This window comes from Ranitomeya variabilis, chromosome 2 (assembly GCF_051348905.1).
Source record: "Ranitomeya variabilis isolate aRanVar5 chromosome 2, aRanVar5.hap1, whole genome shotgun sequence".
Taxonomy (NCBI): domain Eukaryota; kingdom Metazoa; phylum Chordata; class Amphibia; order Anura; family Dendrobatidae; genus Ranitomeya; species Ranitomeya variabilis.
In genome coordinates, this window is record NC_135233.1 from 996,069,956 (window position 1) to 996,087,079 (window position 17,124).

At 42.3% G+C, this 17,124-nt stretch overlaps 1 protein-coding gene across 1 annotated transcript in view; it reads right to left on the reverse strand.

The window, feature by feature from the left end:
* Positions 1 to 16,117, reverse strand: part of LOC143808444 (vertebrate ancient opsin-like) — a 192,697-nt gene extending 176,580 nt beyond the window's left edge. The window contains exon 1 of the mRNA XM_077291122.1: positions 15,430 to 16,117. Coding sequence (XP_077147237.1) covers positions 15,430 to 15,787 — 358 coding nt within the window. The 5' untranslated portion in view covers positions 15,788 to 16,117. The remainder of the gene's footprint in view (positions 1 to 15,429) is intronic.
* Between the last annotated feature and the right edge of the window lie 1,007 nt (positions 16,118 to 17,124).

The following is a 17,124-nucleotide window of genomic DNA, read 5'->3' on the forward strand; positions in this document are numbered from 1 at the left end:
ACCTAGAATATAAGACATAATTTCAGTTGTTTCACACTTTTTTGTTAAGGATATAATTCCACATGTGTTAATTCATAGTTTTGATGCCTTCAGTGTGAATGTACACATTTCATAGTCATGAAAATACTGAAAAATCCTTAAATGAGAAGGTGTGTCCAAACTTTTGGTCTGTACTGTACATTTTACTCATAAATATACCTTTAAAGGGAAAAATCAGACAAACTGAACATTATGCAGTGGTCTCTTAATTTTTGCCAGAGCTGTATATAAAAATTTATTAGACAATATGATTTTCAGAAATGTGGAATATTAAAAGTTTATTCCGAGTCATTATACACTCAGGCTAAATTAACCCCTTCACCCCCGGAGCTTTTTCCGTTTTTCCGTTTTCGTTTTTCGCTACCCTCCTTCCCAGAGCCATAACTTTTTTATTTTTCCGTCAATTTGGCCATGTGAGGGCTTATTTTTTGCGGGACGAGTTGTACTTTTGAACGACATCATTGGTTTTAGCATGTCGTGTACTAGAAAACGGGAAAAAAATTCCAAGTGCAGTGAAATTGCAAAAAAAGTGCAATCCCACACTTGTTTTTTGCTTGCCTATTTTGCTAGGTTCACTAAATGCTAAAACTGACCTGCCATTATGATTCTCCAGGTCACTACGAGTTCATAGACACCTAACATGAATAGGTTATTTTTCACCTAAGTGGTGAAAAAAAATTCCAAACTTTGCAAAAAACAAAACAAAACAAAATTGCGCCATTTTCCGATACTCGTAGCGTCTCCATTTTTCGTGATCTGGGGTCAGGTGAGGGCTTATTTTTTGCGTGCCGAGCTGGCGTTTTTAATGATAGCATTTTGGTGTAGATACGTTCTTTTGATCGCCCGTTATTGCATTTTAATGCAATGTCGTGGCGACCAAAAAAACGTAAATCTGGCGTTTCGAATTTTTTTCTCATTACGCCATTTAGCGATCAGGTTAATGCTTTTTTTTAATTGATAGATCGGGCGATTCTGAACGCGGCGATACCAAATATGTGTAGGTTTTTGGTTTTTTTTATTGATTTATTTTGATTGGGGCGAAAGGGGGGTGATTTAAACTTTTATGTTTTTTTTATTTTTTTCACATTTTTAAAAACTTTTTTTTTTTACTTTTGCCATGCTTCTATAGCCTCCATGGGAGGCTAGAAGCAGGCACAGCCCGATCGGCTCTGCTACATAACAGCGATCATCAGATCGCTGTTATGTAGCTAAAATGCAGGTGTGCTATGAGCGCCGACCACAGGGGGGCGCTCACAGCCACCGGCAATCAGTAACCATAGAGGTCTCAAGGACCTCTATGGTTACAATGGAGGAGCATCGCCGACCCCCGATCATGTGACAGGGGTCGGCGATGCGCTCATATCCGGCCGCACGGCCGGATGCGGTAGTTAAATGCCGCTGTCTGCGCTTGACAGCGGCATTTAACTAGTTAATAGCGGCGGGTGATCGCGATTTCACCCGCCGCTATTGCGCGCACATGTCAGCTGTAAAAAACAGCTGACATGTCGCGACTTTGATGTGCGCTCACCGCCGGAGCGCACATCAAAGCGGGGGTCCCGACATGTGACGTACTATACCGTCACATGTCGGGAAGGGGTTAAAAACAAATTGTCTAAGTTTCATCCAGAAATCTCGGAGGGTTTTTATCCATATTGTCATCTGTATTTCATCTATGTGTCTGTATTTTACATCTGTGTGGCATAGGTTTTTATATAACACTTTAAAGATAAATAGTTAAATTCTGTCTCCTTGGTTAATAATGGAAATGCATCCGTAGAAAATATGATTGCTATATGGTTGATCCATGTTGGATCCAATTTTTTTGCTTTTGGCGCATTCATAGACTTTTTAATAGTTTAGTCTCATCTGAAATACTAAAAAAAATAGTACATGCTGTGATTTTTTTTCACATACAGATTTGGTACGTGAAAAAAAACCCACAAGCTAATTTGAGCTGTCTAGTTGAATCACATTGTTCCTAGTGCTATCTGTGTGATGTCAGTTTTTAAAGGACAGCACTCGAGCTGAAAATATGGTAGTGTGACCTTGCTTATGATTATGAACTTGTTTTCTTTGCATTATTTGAGGCCTGAAAGCACTGTTTTTTTCTTTTTTAATTTTGACTATTTTTGCTTTTCAGAAAAAAAACAACAAAATTTATTGCTTGGAAATTGTTGTCAGACGTTTATAGAATAACTGAACAATTTACGTTTTACTCAAAAATATACCTATAAAGAGAAAAATTTGACAAACTGAATGTTTTGCAGTGGTCTGTTAATTTTGCCAGAGCCATATAGATACACGGATAAAAACTAAATAAGAAGTATCCAAAGTTGTGACAGGAACTTCTATATCACAGGGATCACTAGTATAGGTTGTTACAGCAGTGGCAGTAAAACTATGACTCACATGAAAAGCAATAAAGATGAAAAAAGCATACAGCATAAATCAATGTCATAAGAGTTATTTGATGGGATTGTGCAATACATGCAGTTAGCCAGTTATTTGAAATAACCGAGCTCTATCAGGAATGCTGAACTAAAAAAAAAAAGCCAGACCAGGCACTGCAGATATAGATAAGGCTCTGGATTTTTTAGTTTTTTTAGGCTATGTGCACATGGTGTGTTTTTTATGTGTTTTCGCTGCGTTTTTTCCACACAGAAATGGGCCAAAAACACTATGGAGTCGTTATGAAAGCTAATTCAATGACAATACAGAACTGTTGTGCACAAGATCAGTAATTTTCCTTGAGTATTTCCAGTGCATTTTTTTTCTGCAGCATGTCGATTCTTTGTGTGGATTTTTAGCATTTTCTACACATTGACTTCAATTGAGTCAGTCAAATCCGCAGCAAAAACACAGGTTTAAAAATGTTTGCAGATTTGCTGAGTTTTTGTTTGCATTTTTACCGGTTTCCTATGGTGTTTTCCACGCTGTCATCTGTGTGACAGAGTGGGAAACACCAGTGCAGTGGTTCTTATCGGCATTAACGCTACCGCTGGTAAGACCATTGGTCAGAGAGCTGCGGGGTCATGCTGTCAGATATCATCATGACTCCGCAGCTGTGACTGTTACCCGCAGTGGTGACCCACAGTAAAAAGCTTACCGCATGTCAGCAGGCATGGGCTGATGGGATTACTCCTCCCTTCAGCCAACATCTGCTGCCACTGATAACAGTAATGGCTGGAGCCGCTGATGGGAGACGTAGTTTCTCGTCAGCCGGCACCTGTGCTCACACTTAAAAAAAAAAAAAAAGTAAAATAATTACATACATATTCAAATAAAAATAAAAAACACATTATACTTACCTAACATCAAATCCCTGATGCCTTCGTCTCCTAGAAAAAAAATGTAAAATAAAAAAACAACATATACTCACCTTAAAGCCCAATACCCGATGCTCCTAATAAAATTAGTAAACCACCATATACTTTCCTGTCCGCTGTAGTCCACATAATCCCGCGTGTCTTATGGCAATCTCACTTGTAGAACAGTCACATTGGGAGACGTGACTGCTCTACTAGGCCGCCGGCGATACACTGACAGGAGGTACTCACTCCCGCAGTGTATAGCACTGAGCCGCCGTGAGAGAGTTCACCGGAGTTCATCAGCTGATCAGCTCCAGTGCTCTTACTTAAGGCACCAACGCTGCCTGAGAACTTTCTCACGCCGTGAGTGCTCTCAAAGTCATCAGGATCGTCGTGGGACATTATGGATTATCTTCTCTGTGGACAGGTGAGGGATATTGTGGTTTATTATTTTATTTTTGTTGCAGGAGACATTGGCATCAGTGGATTAGGCATTCGGTAAGTACGGTTTAATTAAGATTCAATAAAGGAGTCTGTATCATTATTTCAAGTAAAGGACTTTATTCTAGGTGTGTGTGTTTTTATAATATCACTATGGGGTTAGTAATTGGGTTGTCTTAGAAATGCCTCTCCATTACTAACCTATATGCTTGATGACATCTGACAATACAAAGGTGACATCAACCCCCCAACTATCACCCCACTTGCCACCACTACAGGGCAAGTGGGAAGAGCGAGGTTAAGTGCCAGATTTGGCACGTTATAGATGTGCCTTATTTGGGGTGGATGAGAGCTGATTTTTTTAGTCTGGGAGGGGGCCAATATCCATGGCTCCTTCCTAGGCTATTAATATCAGCAAGCATCTGTCCTCCTAGCCTTTGCTGGTTAGATTTTATAGGGGGACACTATGTCAATTTTTTTCTGGGGTGCCCCTGTAAACTAGCCAGTAAAGGCTAATCCGACAGCTGTGGCTGGGAATAGCCTGGGAACCTTTATGGCTATTGACACCTTCCCAGAATATTAACATCAGCCCTCAGCCATCGGCTTTTCCTCTGCTGGTTGTGAAAATTATGTGGGAGCCCACGCAATTGTTTTTTCTTTTTTTTTTTAAATTAAGAGTTGCTGTTTGGTTACAGCTTATGTAGATTCATTCTGTTAATGCTCCTCTCCTACATAGGCTGGTGACTGTGTGTGTGTGTGTGTGTGTGTGTGTGTGTGTGTGTGTGTGTGTGTGTGTGTGTGTGTGTATTTACTTACAACTTAGTAATGAGGGTGTCTGGCTGACACCTTTTCATTACTAAACCTAGGGCTTGGTGTCAATGACAGCTACTGACACCAAGCCCTAATGCCATTACCCTGATGCTATTACATCAGAATGAAAAAGGTGGTGTTAAACCAAGAAATTACACCACAAAACTTTTTTTTTAGTATCTTTATTTATCTCAATAAAGCATTCATTGCTGTACAAAAATGCATGTAAAAAATGCACACAAAACTGCGGCAAAACACACCAAAAATCACAGTAAAACGCACAATTACTAATCGTGCGCACATACCCTTACTGTTACAGCTACACTATAGCTCTGCCGGCAGCTGATTAAGGCAAATTATGGCTGCTTACATCATCCATCCTGTGACGGGAAACATTTGGGCTATGTGTGTGAGAAATCTACCTCCAGAGTTTACTATAAATTAAAGGGGGTGTTACCAGTATGGTACATGTAATGGTCACCAGAGTTATGTGTAATGGCCGCTCTCTCATCCCATGATCTCACTGCAGAGCTTTGTGTGATCATAACTGACACATCTGCCGGTTCCCCTCAGTGTCATCTTCCATCTCACAGGCACTAAGTGATGAAATGTTGCAATACAGCACAGCTGTGAGAGCTGCAGCAGCTAGCATGTCTGTTATGAGTCAATGTTAAGTTACATATCTCACACTGGTAACACCCCCTATCATGTATAATAAACTCTGGAGATAGATTTTTAGGGAGATCTATGTCCGGCTGATAGTCCTTTACATGTCATTTACATATAATAAAAATGTGGATTTCTCTGTAATAAGACATCGTATCTCAGATAGCAAGGTATTGTTTAATCTGGCTTCCTATGACCTACATGTCCATATAGACGGCTTAGGAGGGTTGATCCTACTGACAAATTCCCTTTAATAACAGAGTTTTTTAATTCTTCAAACACTGCAAACAATGAGAGCAGGTTAATACCCCAATGCCCTAAATTCACTACTAAATAAATATCCTGAAACCATGGCTTATGTGTCACAGAATCTGTTCTTCCTGCATCGTTAGAAGGTCAAGTCATATTTTTTTCTTTAATCAAAAGAAAAATCTCCACAATTCAGAATTATATACACATCTGTGCCTTACACAGTGTGCCTGTTAAAAAAAATATATTTGAACACTTCTTTGTTGTAATAGTCCAATATTACACCAATACAACCCACCAGAATACCGATGTTGGTTACCACCAGTTACCATACGTTTTCCCCTAATTAGATAGGTTGAGGTCACTTGGAAATTGTTAGGGATGTTTGCATTAAAGAACTCAAAAGGACTCAATGCATTCCTAGAATATCTCAACATGTTATACACTTATTTTCCGAGCTACTAAAGGCTTTGCAGCAAATTTATTCACCGCAAATTAAATTGTGTAGGAAAAAATTGGGAAAACTGACAAATTTGAATTTCAAACAATCCGCTCATCATCAATTGGCAGAATACCAGCAAATACATTGAAAATACAGTTGAGATACATTATTATCATTGTTTTTCTCTACATTTCTATGCGATTCCACAAGTTTGTCAGTCAGTAAGGGGTGAATCGAGATCTATGGCAGGTCGTACAGTGCTGACATTCTGTCCATCTATCAAACAGACACTTACCTATAGGTCAGTATGGATTTCACATGACTTTTCCTGCAGATGACTTATCATGAATGATGTGTACTACATAAATCCTTTCATTCTGTGCTGCATTGATGATATAAACATGGAGAGCCAGTTGCCAATTATTGCTCACCTTCTCCTGATTGCCGGACTCAGTAGAAACTCAATAATTCCTGCTGGATTTTGAAAATGTCAGTATATGTTATGGCACTGGATGAAGACATGTACCGTCAGTCACAAGTGCATCAAAATATTTTAAATTTCACAGAAAGAAAGTTATCCAAAAAAAACAAGCTCCCTTTTAGGAACCTTTTATGACCTAGACCCTAGAGTGCAAACACGGTGCATGGTGAGAGCCATGAGAACTAAGAGTACATATTACCAATGAGGCAGAAAGGAATCACATTGCTTAGTAAAAAGGAATACAAACTAATCCCAGCTCTATTCTGTAGGATCAAGACAGACACAATTTCCACCAAGATATAAATAATTTATAATTACAGATGAGCGGATCAAACTATGGAGGACCAAGTCTGAGTCAAATTTCCTGAAATTTGTGATTTAACACGAATTCGAACATTTTGAGATTTAATTTGCAAAAAAACAATTTGCCGCCACCATTTCCCACACTGCTGAAGCATCATAAAACCGGCTATCATCATTTTGCATTGCCACATGGGCCTCCCCAAAATGCCCTGCAGCTATGACATCTAGCGGATTATCATACCATATCGTAGAGTGGTGGTCTTTTAATGGAGCCACCTGAGACTAGCGGTTCCCAGTGGAGAACAGTTTGTAACAGCAGAATCGTTTTTCATCTACAAAGTCACTGGGTAAGTCTCTCTCCAGTGGAGTGTAAACTCTTATGGTCAGCAGGGTCCTCTCTCTCTCCTATACAGTGTAAGCTCTTATGGTCAGCAGGGTCCTCTCTCTCTTCCATAGAGTGCAAGTGGAAGGAGAAGACCCAGACCAGGCGTGCCTACTTTGTGACGGATCCGGAACTGTCGGGGCTGTCACCCAGGTTGCACGGGGGAAAGCATAAGAGCAGGGGGCATGGCTAAGATGAGGCCTGCAGCGTGCGGGAAATCAGTCAGTCTTGGCGGGTACGTGCAGTGCGCAGGAGGACAGTGTCAGGGATCCTACCACAAAGCATTTAGACAGAGCAGGCCCAAGCCAGAAGGGTTTGAGAGCAGTGACCAGAGACTGCTGACAAAGACTCATGCGGTCCTCGCTGTTACCACTGACCATGAGTGACAAACTCCGCAGACAAGACACAGACACACGCACACATCTACAGGGAAGCCGGGTCACCCGCCATGAGTGGTGACCTGTTCTAACTGCTGACAACCGTTTCTTGTCTCTGCTCTTTGCCGTTCATCATTTCTCAACTTACTGATCATCGACCAGACCATGAGGAAACACCGCCAGGATCCAGGATGCCATCTTCTCCTGGACTACACAGGACCCCTTAGGCGCCAAGGTCTTGCCGCCAACATTCACATCCAGAAATCCGCATCCTGACGTCGTCGGACTGATAAGTTTGCTATTCTTGAACTGTCTACCCTATTCACTACCCCTGTTTTCTCTGAGTTTCAAGCCCTTTATTCAGTTGTACTGTTTTACTCATTTTCTCCCTGCGAGTATACCTGTTAAAAGTAAACCCAATGTTAACCTTTGCTCTGCCTCCGACCAGTTACTGCATCTTGCAACCTGCTCACACCAGCTCTTATGGTCAAAGGGCCCTCTCTCTCCTGTAGAGTGTAACCTCTTATGGTCAGAAGGGTCCTCTCTCTCTCATAGAGTGTAATCGCTTAAGGTCAGGAGGGTCCTCTCTCTCTCCTATAGAATGTAAGCTCTTATGGTCAGCAGGGTCCTCTCTCTCTCTCCTATAGAGTGCAAGCTCTTATGGTCAGAGGGGTCCTCTCTCTCCTGTAAAGTGTAAGCTCTTATGGTCAGCAGGGTCCTCTCTCTCTCACTGTCATGTCGGACGCTGTTCACACTAGGGCGTCCGACAGACAGCAGTAACTCCACTTACGTCCACTACACACTCAGTGGTGTCGGCTAGATTTTATCCAGCTTGCTCGGGGTTAATCTAGCTGGTAATCAGGTTGGAGGCTGGGTCACGTCCACGGCCTTTAAATAGTCGTGCTGGACTTTGGGCGTCGCCGATTATAGCTTGTGCTTTATGCCTAGTGATTCCGGTCTGGAGTGGTGGTCTTGTTGTAGGAATATCATATCTGGTGGTGTATTATCCTTTGTCATATTCCTCCTTCCTATATTTGTATTTGTTTTGCCCTGTGCACATTATAGTGTATTCCTGTGTGTCAGCGGCGTGGTGCGTTTTTCAGTTTTCCCTGTCTGTGCTTTCTGTGGGGATTGGTGTGTGGTCTCTTCACTGGGTGGCGGGTGGTGGTTTCAGCTTAGGGCTGAAACAGGAGACAGGGTCAGGCCTGGCAGCCCAGACATGCACACCTTTAGTGTAACTTCTGGGAAAGGGACAGACAGGGTTTCCCTAGTCTGAGGGATATCGCAGGGGCCCGGGTAACCAGCCTTAGTCTACCCAGTAATCCCGTGACATTATAATCAGCCCAAAAGAAAAAAAATATATATATATTTTTTTTTTGTATGTCATGGATCCCATGACTTCCATAAACCGCCAGTTGAGGGCGCTGTTCTTACAGGTCACTGAATTGAAGGGGGCAGTTCAGCAAAAGGGTCTTGTGGTATCTAATGTGCAAGTGGAAACTGCAGGTAGAGTTGCAGAGCCAAAAATCCCTTTACCTGAGAGGTTTGCTGGGGAACGCAGTAAATTTGTTGTTTTCCGTGAAGCTTGCAAATTGTATTTTCGTATGCGCCCGCTTTCCTCAGGTAATGAGGCTCAGCGTGTGGGCTTGGTTTTGTCATTACTAAACGGAGACCCCCAAGCATGGGCGTTTTCATTACCTTCTGATTCAGCTGCATTTAACTCAGTGGGGAGGTTTTTTTTCTGCTCTTGGACTCATATACGATGATCCTGACAGATTGGCTCTAGCAGAATCTAAAATACGCGCTCTCTGCCAGGGGGAGCGAATGGCGGAGGATTACTGTTCTGAATTTCGCTGCTGGGCGGTGGACACATAATGGAATGACCCGGCGCTGTGGAGTCAGTTTGTATGTGGGGTTTCGAGAAGGGTTAAACAAGCCCTTCTGATGTATGAGACTCCTGCTTCTCTAGAGTCTGCCATGAGTCTTGTTGTCCGCATTGATCGTTGTTTGCGTCAGGGGGCGCTAGAGACACCGCCTATGGGGGAGGTTGTAGGTGCACGTGAGGTTGCTGCAGGTGAGCCCACGGAGTCTATGCAAATCGCAGGGGTGTCGCGTCATCAAGCCCCCTCGCTCAGGAAGCAGGGACTCTGTTTTTGCTGTGGTAAAAAAGGGCATTATGTAAATGCTTGTCCTCTGTTTTCTAAAAAAAAGCGCAACGGTGGAAAACTACTAAGCTCAGAGGGTGTGGAGGAGGCCAATCTGAGCTTATGCATATCCTCCATGGAGGTCTCTCAATGTAGGCTCCCTGCCAGAGTTATGGTTGCTGGCAGAGAGCTGCCAATCACTGTTTTTGTGGGTTCCCTGAAAAATGCCCACAGGAAAATTGCCCACAGGAAAATTGCCCACATGAAAAATGCCCACAGGAAAAATGCCCACAGGAAAATTGCCCACACAGAAAATTGCCCACACGGAAAATTGCCCACACGGAAAATTGCCCACATGGAAAATTCCCCACACAGAAAATTCCCCACATGGAAAATTGCCCACACGGAAAATTACCCACACAGAAAATTGCCCACACAGAAATTTGCCCACACAGAAAATTGCCCTCATGGAAAATTACCCACATGGAAAATTGCCAATTTCAGCATCACAAAGTTTCAGACTATGATATTTGAGGTGAAAGGTGAGGATGTTCACATGATATGTGATCAACTTGTGATTTACTGCTGACCTAGTGCAAAACTGCAAACATGCTGAAGATCTGTCGTTTGTAGCAGTCTGTCATTCTCAGCAATAGATAGATCTAGTCTGCTCTCATCTCTCACTGATTCTGCCTTACTCCTCGCACCAGCCCAGAACAGCAGCACATGCAGAGCCAGCAGCAGTGTGATCCAGAGGAGCCATCATTGCTATCAGTACCCACAAAAGAATCACTCTATTATCTGTGGAGTTACATGGGACTGCAGGTCAGATCTAATACATTATCATCTTAGTGGGTGCCCACCAAAAGCAGGGTGCTGCTGTCTGAGATAGATGGTCCTGGAAACCCAGAAGGCACCGCAGAAAGGTGAGATTTTGTCAGAATCTGTCAGAAGAGCAGAAGCGCCATAGCAGCTCCACTCTCCCATTGACTTCAGTTGCAGTGAATCTGGGGCCTGCACTTTCTTCCCTGTCCACTTACGACTACCAAGAGTATGGGTGAACAGTCCCTACCTAGTTATGTATCATACACATATACTGCAGGTGCAGGCAGGCATAGGATGGAAGGAAATGCAGAGTGGATTTGAATAAGGGTATGTGCACACATAGAATGGTCCTTTGTTTTTGTGCGGATTCCACTGCGGTTTTACACCTGTGGTTTTCTATTATGGAGCAGGTGTAAAACCGCTGCGGATTCCGCACAAAGAATTGACATGCTGTGGAATGTAAACCACTGTGTTTCTGAGCGTTTTTTTCCGCAGCATGTGCATTGTACAGTACATTGTACTGTAAACGCATGGGAAACCGCTGCGGATCCGCAGCAAAATCTGCAGCGTGTGAACATAGCCTAAGGGTCTCTAGGCCCACACACACCACAATGAGAGCAGAATTATTATTAGCACAGTGGAATGACAACTCCTAAGAACAGAATCCGTACTCTGGGACTAGGGATGAGTGAACCGAACCTGTAGAACCTGGAGAAGTAAACTGGGCCCAGAGACATTTGTTGAAATCCATTCTGCATTTTCTTTGCTGCCTGTGTTGTGCTGTATTGTATTTCAATGGAGCCCATGGAAGTCAAGGACAATCACCCGGCAGCTAATTATTTGCAGCTGTGCAATGATTGTTTAATAAACTTAAGTTATTGTTGTTATTAAAACTCCTTAATAAACTGTTCTTAATAAACTTGTTGGTAGTTTTTTATGTGGGCAATTTTTGCCGACATTCTTCTGTGCTGCAGAGCATCTCACCTATAATTCTATATTATTCTCTGTTCTGCAGAGCATCTCACGTATACCTGCATAATATCCCCCTGACCTGCAGAGCATTTAACCTATATCTCTTTGCTATTCTCTGTCTTGCAGAGCATCTCACCTATATTTCTATATTATTCTTCTGCCCTGCAGAGCATCTCACGTATACCTGCATAATATCCCCCTGTCCTGCAGAGCATTTAACCTATATATCCTTGCTATTCTCTGTCCTGCAGAGCATCTCACCTACAATATTATATTATTCTTCTGCCCTGCAGAGCATCTCACGTATACCTGCATACTATCCCCCTGTCCTGCAGAGCATTTAACCTATATCTCTTTGCTATTCTCTGTCCTGCAGAGCATCTCACCTATAATTATATATTATTCTTCTGCCCTGCAGAGCATCTCATGTATACATGCATATACTATCCCCCTGTCCTGTAGAGCATTTAACCTATATCTCTTTGCTATTCTCTGTCCTGCAGAGCATCTCACCTATACCTGCATACTCTCCCCTGTCCTGCAGAGCATTTAACCTATAGGTCTTTGCTATTCTCTGTCCTGCAGAGCATCTCACCTATAATTATATATTATTCTTCTGCCCTGCAGAGCATCTCAAGTATACATGCATATACTATCCCCCTGTCCTACAGAGCAGTTAACCTATAATTAAGCCTGTGGGCAATTTTCTGTTGGCATTCTTCACCTTGCACCTCAAATATCATGAATCTGAAACTTTGTGATGCTACAATTGGCAATTTTCTGTGTGGGCAATTTTCCATGTGGGCAATTTTCCGTGTGGGCAATTTTCCCTGTGGGCAAATTTCCGTGTGGGCAAATTTCCGTGTGGCAAATTTCCGTGTGCGCAATTTTCCGTGTGGGCAGTTTTCCATGTGGGCATTTTTCCTGTGGGCATTTTTCCTGTGGGCAATTTTCCTGTGGGCATTTTTCTGGTCACCGTCAATTCTTTGTGCGTTTCTGCAGCGTTTCTGTACCCATTCCATTATAGGAAAACGCAGGAGTAAAAACGCATGACATTAGCACAAAATCACCGGGAAAAACGCACAAAATCCGCATTAAAAAACACGCAGATCTTGACCTGCGTTTTCTGCCAAGAGATGCAGAATCCGCACAGAAAATTCCACAGGCAAATCCGCAACGTGTGCACATACCCTTAGGGCTCATTTACAAGTCAGTTTTTTGAGTATCAGTGCTATACACTGTGTGCAGAATTATTAGGCAAGTTGTATTTTGCTCACGTGATACTTTTTATACATGTCCTACTCCAAGCTGTTCAGGCTTGAGAGCCAACTACAAATTAAGTAAATCAGGTGATGTGCATCTCTGTAATGTGAAGGGGTGTTGTCTAATGACATCAACACCCTATATAAGGTGTGCTTAATTATTAGGCAACTTTCTTTCCTTTGGCAAAATGGGTCAGAAGAGAGATTTGACGGGTTCTGAAAAGTCCAAAATTGTGAGATGTCTTGCAGAGGGATGCAGCAGTCTTGAAATTGCCAAACTTTTGAAGCGTGATTACGGAACAATCAAGTGTTTCGTGGCAAATGGCCAACAGGGTCGCAAGAAGCGTGGTAGGCAAAAAAGGCGCAAAATAACTGCCCATGAATTGAGGAAAATCAAGCGTGAAGCTGCCAAGATGCCATTTGCTACCAGTTTTGCCATATTTCAGAGCTGAAACTTTACTGGATTAACAAAAAGCACAAGGTGTGCGATACTCAGGGACATGGCCAAGGTAAGGAAGGCTGAAAAACGACCACCTTTGAACAAGAAACATAAGATAAAATGTCGAGACTGGGCCAAGAAATATCTTAAGACTGACTTTTCAAATGTTTTAAGGACTGATGAAATGAGAGTGACTCTTGATGGGCCAGATGGATGGGCCAGAGGCTGGATCAGTAAAGGGCAGAGAGCTCCACTCCGACTCAGACGCCAGCAAGGTGGAGGTGGGGTTCTGGTATGGGCTGGTATCATCAAATATGTATTTGTGGGACCTTTTCGGGTTGAGGAAGGAGTGAAGCTCAACTCCCAGACCTACTGCCAGTTTCTGGAAGACAACTTCTTCAAGCAGTGGTACAGGAAGAAGTCGGTATCGTTAAAGAAAAACATGATTTTCATGCAGGACAATGCTCCATCACATGCCTCCAACTACTCCACAGCGTGGCTGGCAGTAAAGGTCTCAAAGAAGAAAAAATAATGACATGGCCCCCTTGTTCACCTGATCTGAACCCCATAGAGAACCTTTGGTCCCTCATAAAATGTGAGATCTACAGGGAGGGAAAACAGTCCACCTCTTGGAACAGTGTCTGGGAGGCTGTGGTGGCTGCTGCACGTAATGTTCATCGTAAACAGATCAAGCAACTGACAGAATATATGGATGGAAGGCTGCTGAGTGTCATCATAAAGAAAGGTGGCTATATTGGTCACTAATTTTTTAGGGTTTTGTTTTTGCATGTTAGAAATGTTTATTTCTAAATTTTGTGCAGTTATATTGGTTTACCTGGTGAAAATAAACAAGTGAGATGGGAATATATTTGGTTTTTATTAAGTTGCCTAATAATTCTGCACAGTAATAGTTACCTGCACAAACAGATATCCTCCTAAGGCTACTTTCACACTAGCGTTGTTGGCTGTACGTCGCAATGCGTCGTTTTGGAGAAAAAACGCATCCTGCAAAGTTGCCCGCAGGATGCGTTTTTTCTCCATTGACTTGCATTAGCGACACATTGCGACGTATGGCCACACGTCGCATCCATCGTGCGACGGATGCGTCGTGTTTTGGCGGACCGTCGGCACAAAAAAAGTTCCATGTAACTTTTTTTGTGCGTCGCGTCCGCCATTTTTGACCGCGCATGCGCAGCCAAAACTCCGCCCCCTCCTCCCTGGACATTACAATAGTTGTGCATTTATTTCACAACCTCCGTCGGTACGTCGGGCCGACGCATGGTGACGGCCCAGTACTGACGCTAGTGTGAAAGTAGCCTAAGATAGCAAAATCTAAAAAAAAAACACTCCAACTTCCAAAAATATTAAGCTTTGAAATTTATGAGTCTTTTGGGTTGATTGAGAACATAGTTGTTGATCAATAATAAAAATAATCCTCTAAAATACAACTTGCCTAATAATTCTGCATGCAGTGTATGTGGTTTTCGCAGAAAGCAATCGTACCTATGAAAGTCTACGGGTCTATTCACATGCCCATGATTTTTGGGGACCGAGAGGTCAGTGCAAAATTTCTGAATCGTCCTATATTAATCCGATGGTCGGTTGAAACTCGAGAATCAAAGTCTATGGGTGTGTGAAAAAAAAAAAATATATATATCGGACAGTACTCGAATGCCCTCCAAGTGCTGTCCATTGTTCATGGATTGATAGGAGAAGGTGAAGAAACTTTGTTTTTTTTCTCATCAGACAAAAAAAAAAAATGATGAGCCTGCGACCAAACTCTGTTGAAAATCTGATGAAACTAATAAAAGACACTTCTCGTACGAAAAAAATCACAGATGTCTGAGCCCCGAGGATACAAGATGTTGATAAAAACTTGGGAAAATGTCAAATCCAAATATTTATTTACTAGCTAATAGTCTGAATTTGTTTCATCTTTTCTTTTATATTTTATCCTGCTATAGTTGCAAGTTTTTACTTATGTTTTTAGTACATTGAACGCATAACAGTCAAAACTTAGAGAAACTCCTGAAGAACTCATTGCCGAGCATGCTCATGATTCAGGGAAGTGTCAGAAGATGCATTAAACAGGTTTGATTTATGGCAAATAGAAAGAAACTAGATTATTAATTTAATAAACTTGTCAGTTTCATGGACAAATATAGCTCTGACATATATTTCAAACTGCTGAGCACATTGCGCTTTTACCTCGAGCTACATAAGAAAATCAACAGCTCAGCAAAGCACGGCATAATTATTCTACAAAGATTAATACAAAATGAGACTCACCAAAAAGTGTATTGATAAATCCATACCAAATGCAGCCAGCCTTACCAATGAGCCAGCGTCCCTGCGTACTTGCTGCGAAGCTGAATGGAGTGCCCAGGATGCAGACCATCAAGTCACTCAGGGAAATGTTCATCAAGAGCATATTAATGGGTGAACGCAGGACCTTGTATTGGCAGAAGAGGACAAGTACCAGCAAGTTATTGAAGAAGCCCAAACTTCCAATGATTCCAAGGGACACAGCTACCAGCAGGTGGCCAGTTGGGGACAAGTTTGCCAGGTCTGTTCCATAGTGATGGTTGATTCTGCAGGTAACACTGCTGCTGTTACTGCAGCTGGGACTGAAACTCTGGTAAGCCATGTATATTGTGGCAGTAGCATGCAGTGCAACACAAACTCCAGCCTCTCATATATATTCTACTTTTTTTTCTGTGGGATTTTTTTTTTTTTTAAGAATTTTGGGCTCTAAGGGGTTAAAGGCATCTGTGTAAGAGTGCACAGTGCCTGCAAGGCTCCACCATGTGGCCATTTGGCAGCTGGACCAGCTCTGCCTTTTTATGTGTACTGGATTTAAAGGGGGTGCGGCAAGCATCTCTCAGGGGGGCTGTCATTCAGTAGTGGGGGCTTTGCTCAGACCAGCATTGATGCCTGAGAGCAGAGAATCAGCTGCGGAAGGCTGTAACATCCTCCTTGGTCTACGCAGATATCATATCCAGAATGCAGAGAATTAACTCAATTGTATACCTTACATTCTGAGAAAGTGATTGATTGGTGCAAAATACAGAAACACACTAAAAAGATGTACACATGTGGGAAGAGTACTCTCCAAAGGAACTAATAGCATACTACCTTATAATTAATACGAGAAAGAAAAAAAAGTACAAAAGGATAAGGAAAAAATGCAATATTTATTCCAAACACATATGTCATACAAACAAAATACATAATAAGTACAAATAATGATGAAGCAATTTAATGAATAACAGGTGTAATGCACCAAGGTACCAAATACTAGTGAGAGGGAGGGCAGAAAATGGCAGCCATATAAAGAAAGTGCAAGTGCGACCCACATAAGGCTGTTCCCTTGTAAATATCAGTCAATCAAGAGAAAGAGATAGCACCCAAATCAGTAAGTCACCTGAAATTACATTAAGATCACTAAATAAAAAATGGCTCATACACAACAATAAAACATATAATGGGTACTAACAATCAATCCCAAGAAGGTCAAATAAGACCAACTAGTAAAATAGTATGTATCACTTTAAGGGAACAAAAGTGCACAAAGTGAATCAAAAACTGTCCTTACCCATATTTATTTCCACCTGGGGACCTGGTGCAGCACTATTGAATTTTATCCTTGGGACGTTTTGTACTCTTTTTCTTTCTCGTATTAATCATGTTTCTGAGAGTGTCCCTGGCTACTCTAGCCTCCCTTATCATGGTATTTAGGCAGAGGTTTAGCTAGGGGTTCAGCTCAGGGGGACAAAACGTGAGTGGGCCCCTTACAGGCGGACATATCATTAGTGCAACCTATAGGCCAAAAGAGATAAGGGGCCCATTTCTACCTCTAAATAAAGTGCAATTTTGCATTTTTAGGAGCTCTTGGGCTGCAAAGGGCCCATATATTGTTTATGCACATGGGTCCTTTTCTGTCTGTGTCCACCTGTGGCCCTTAACCAGGTAACCATGATTATA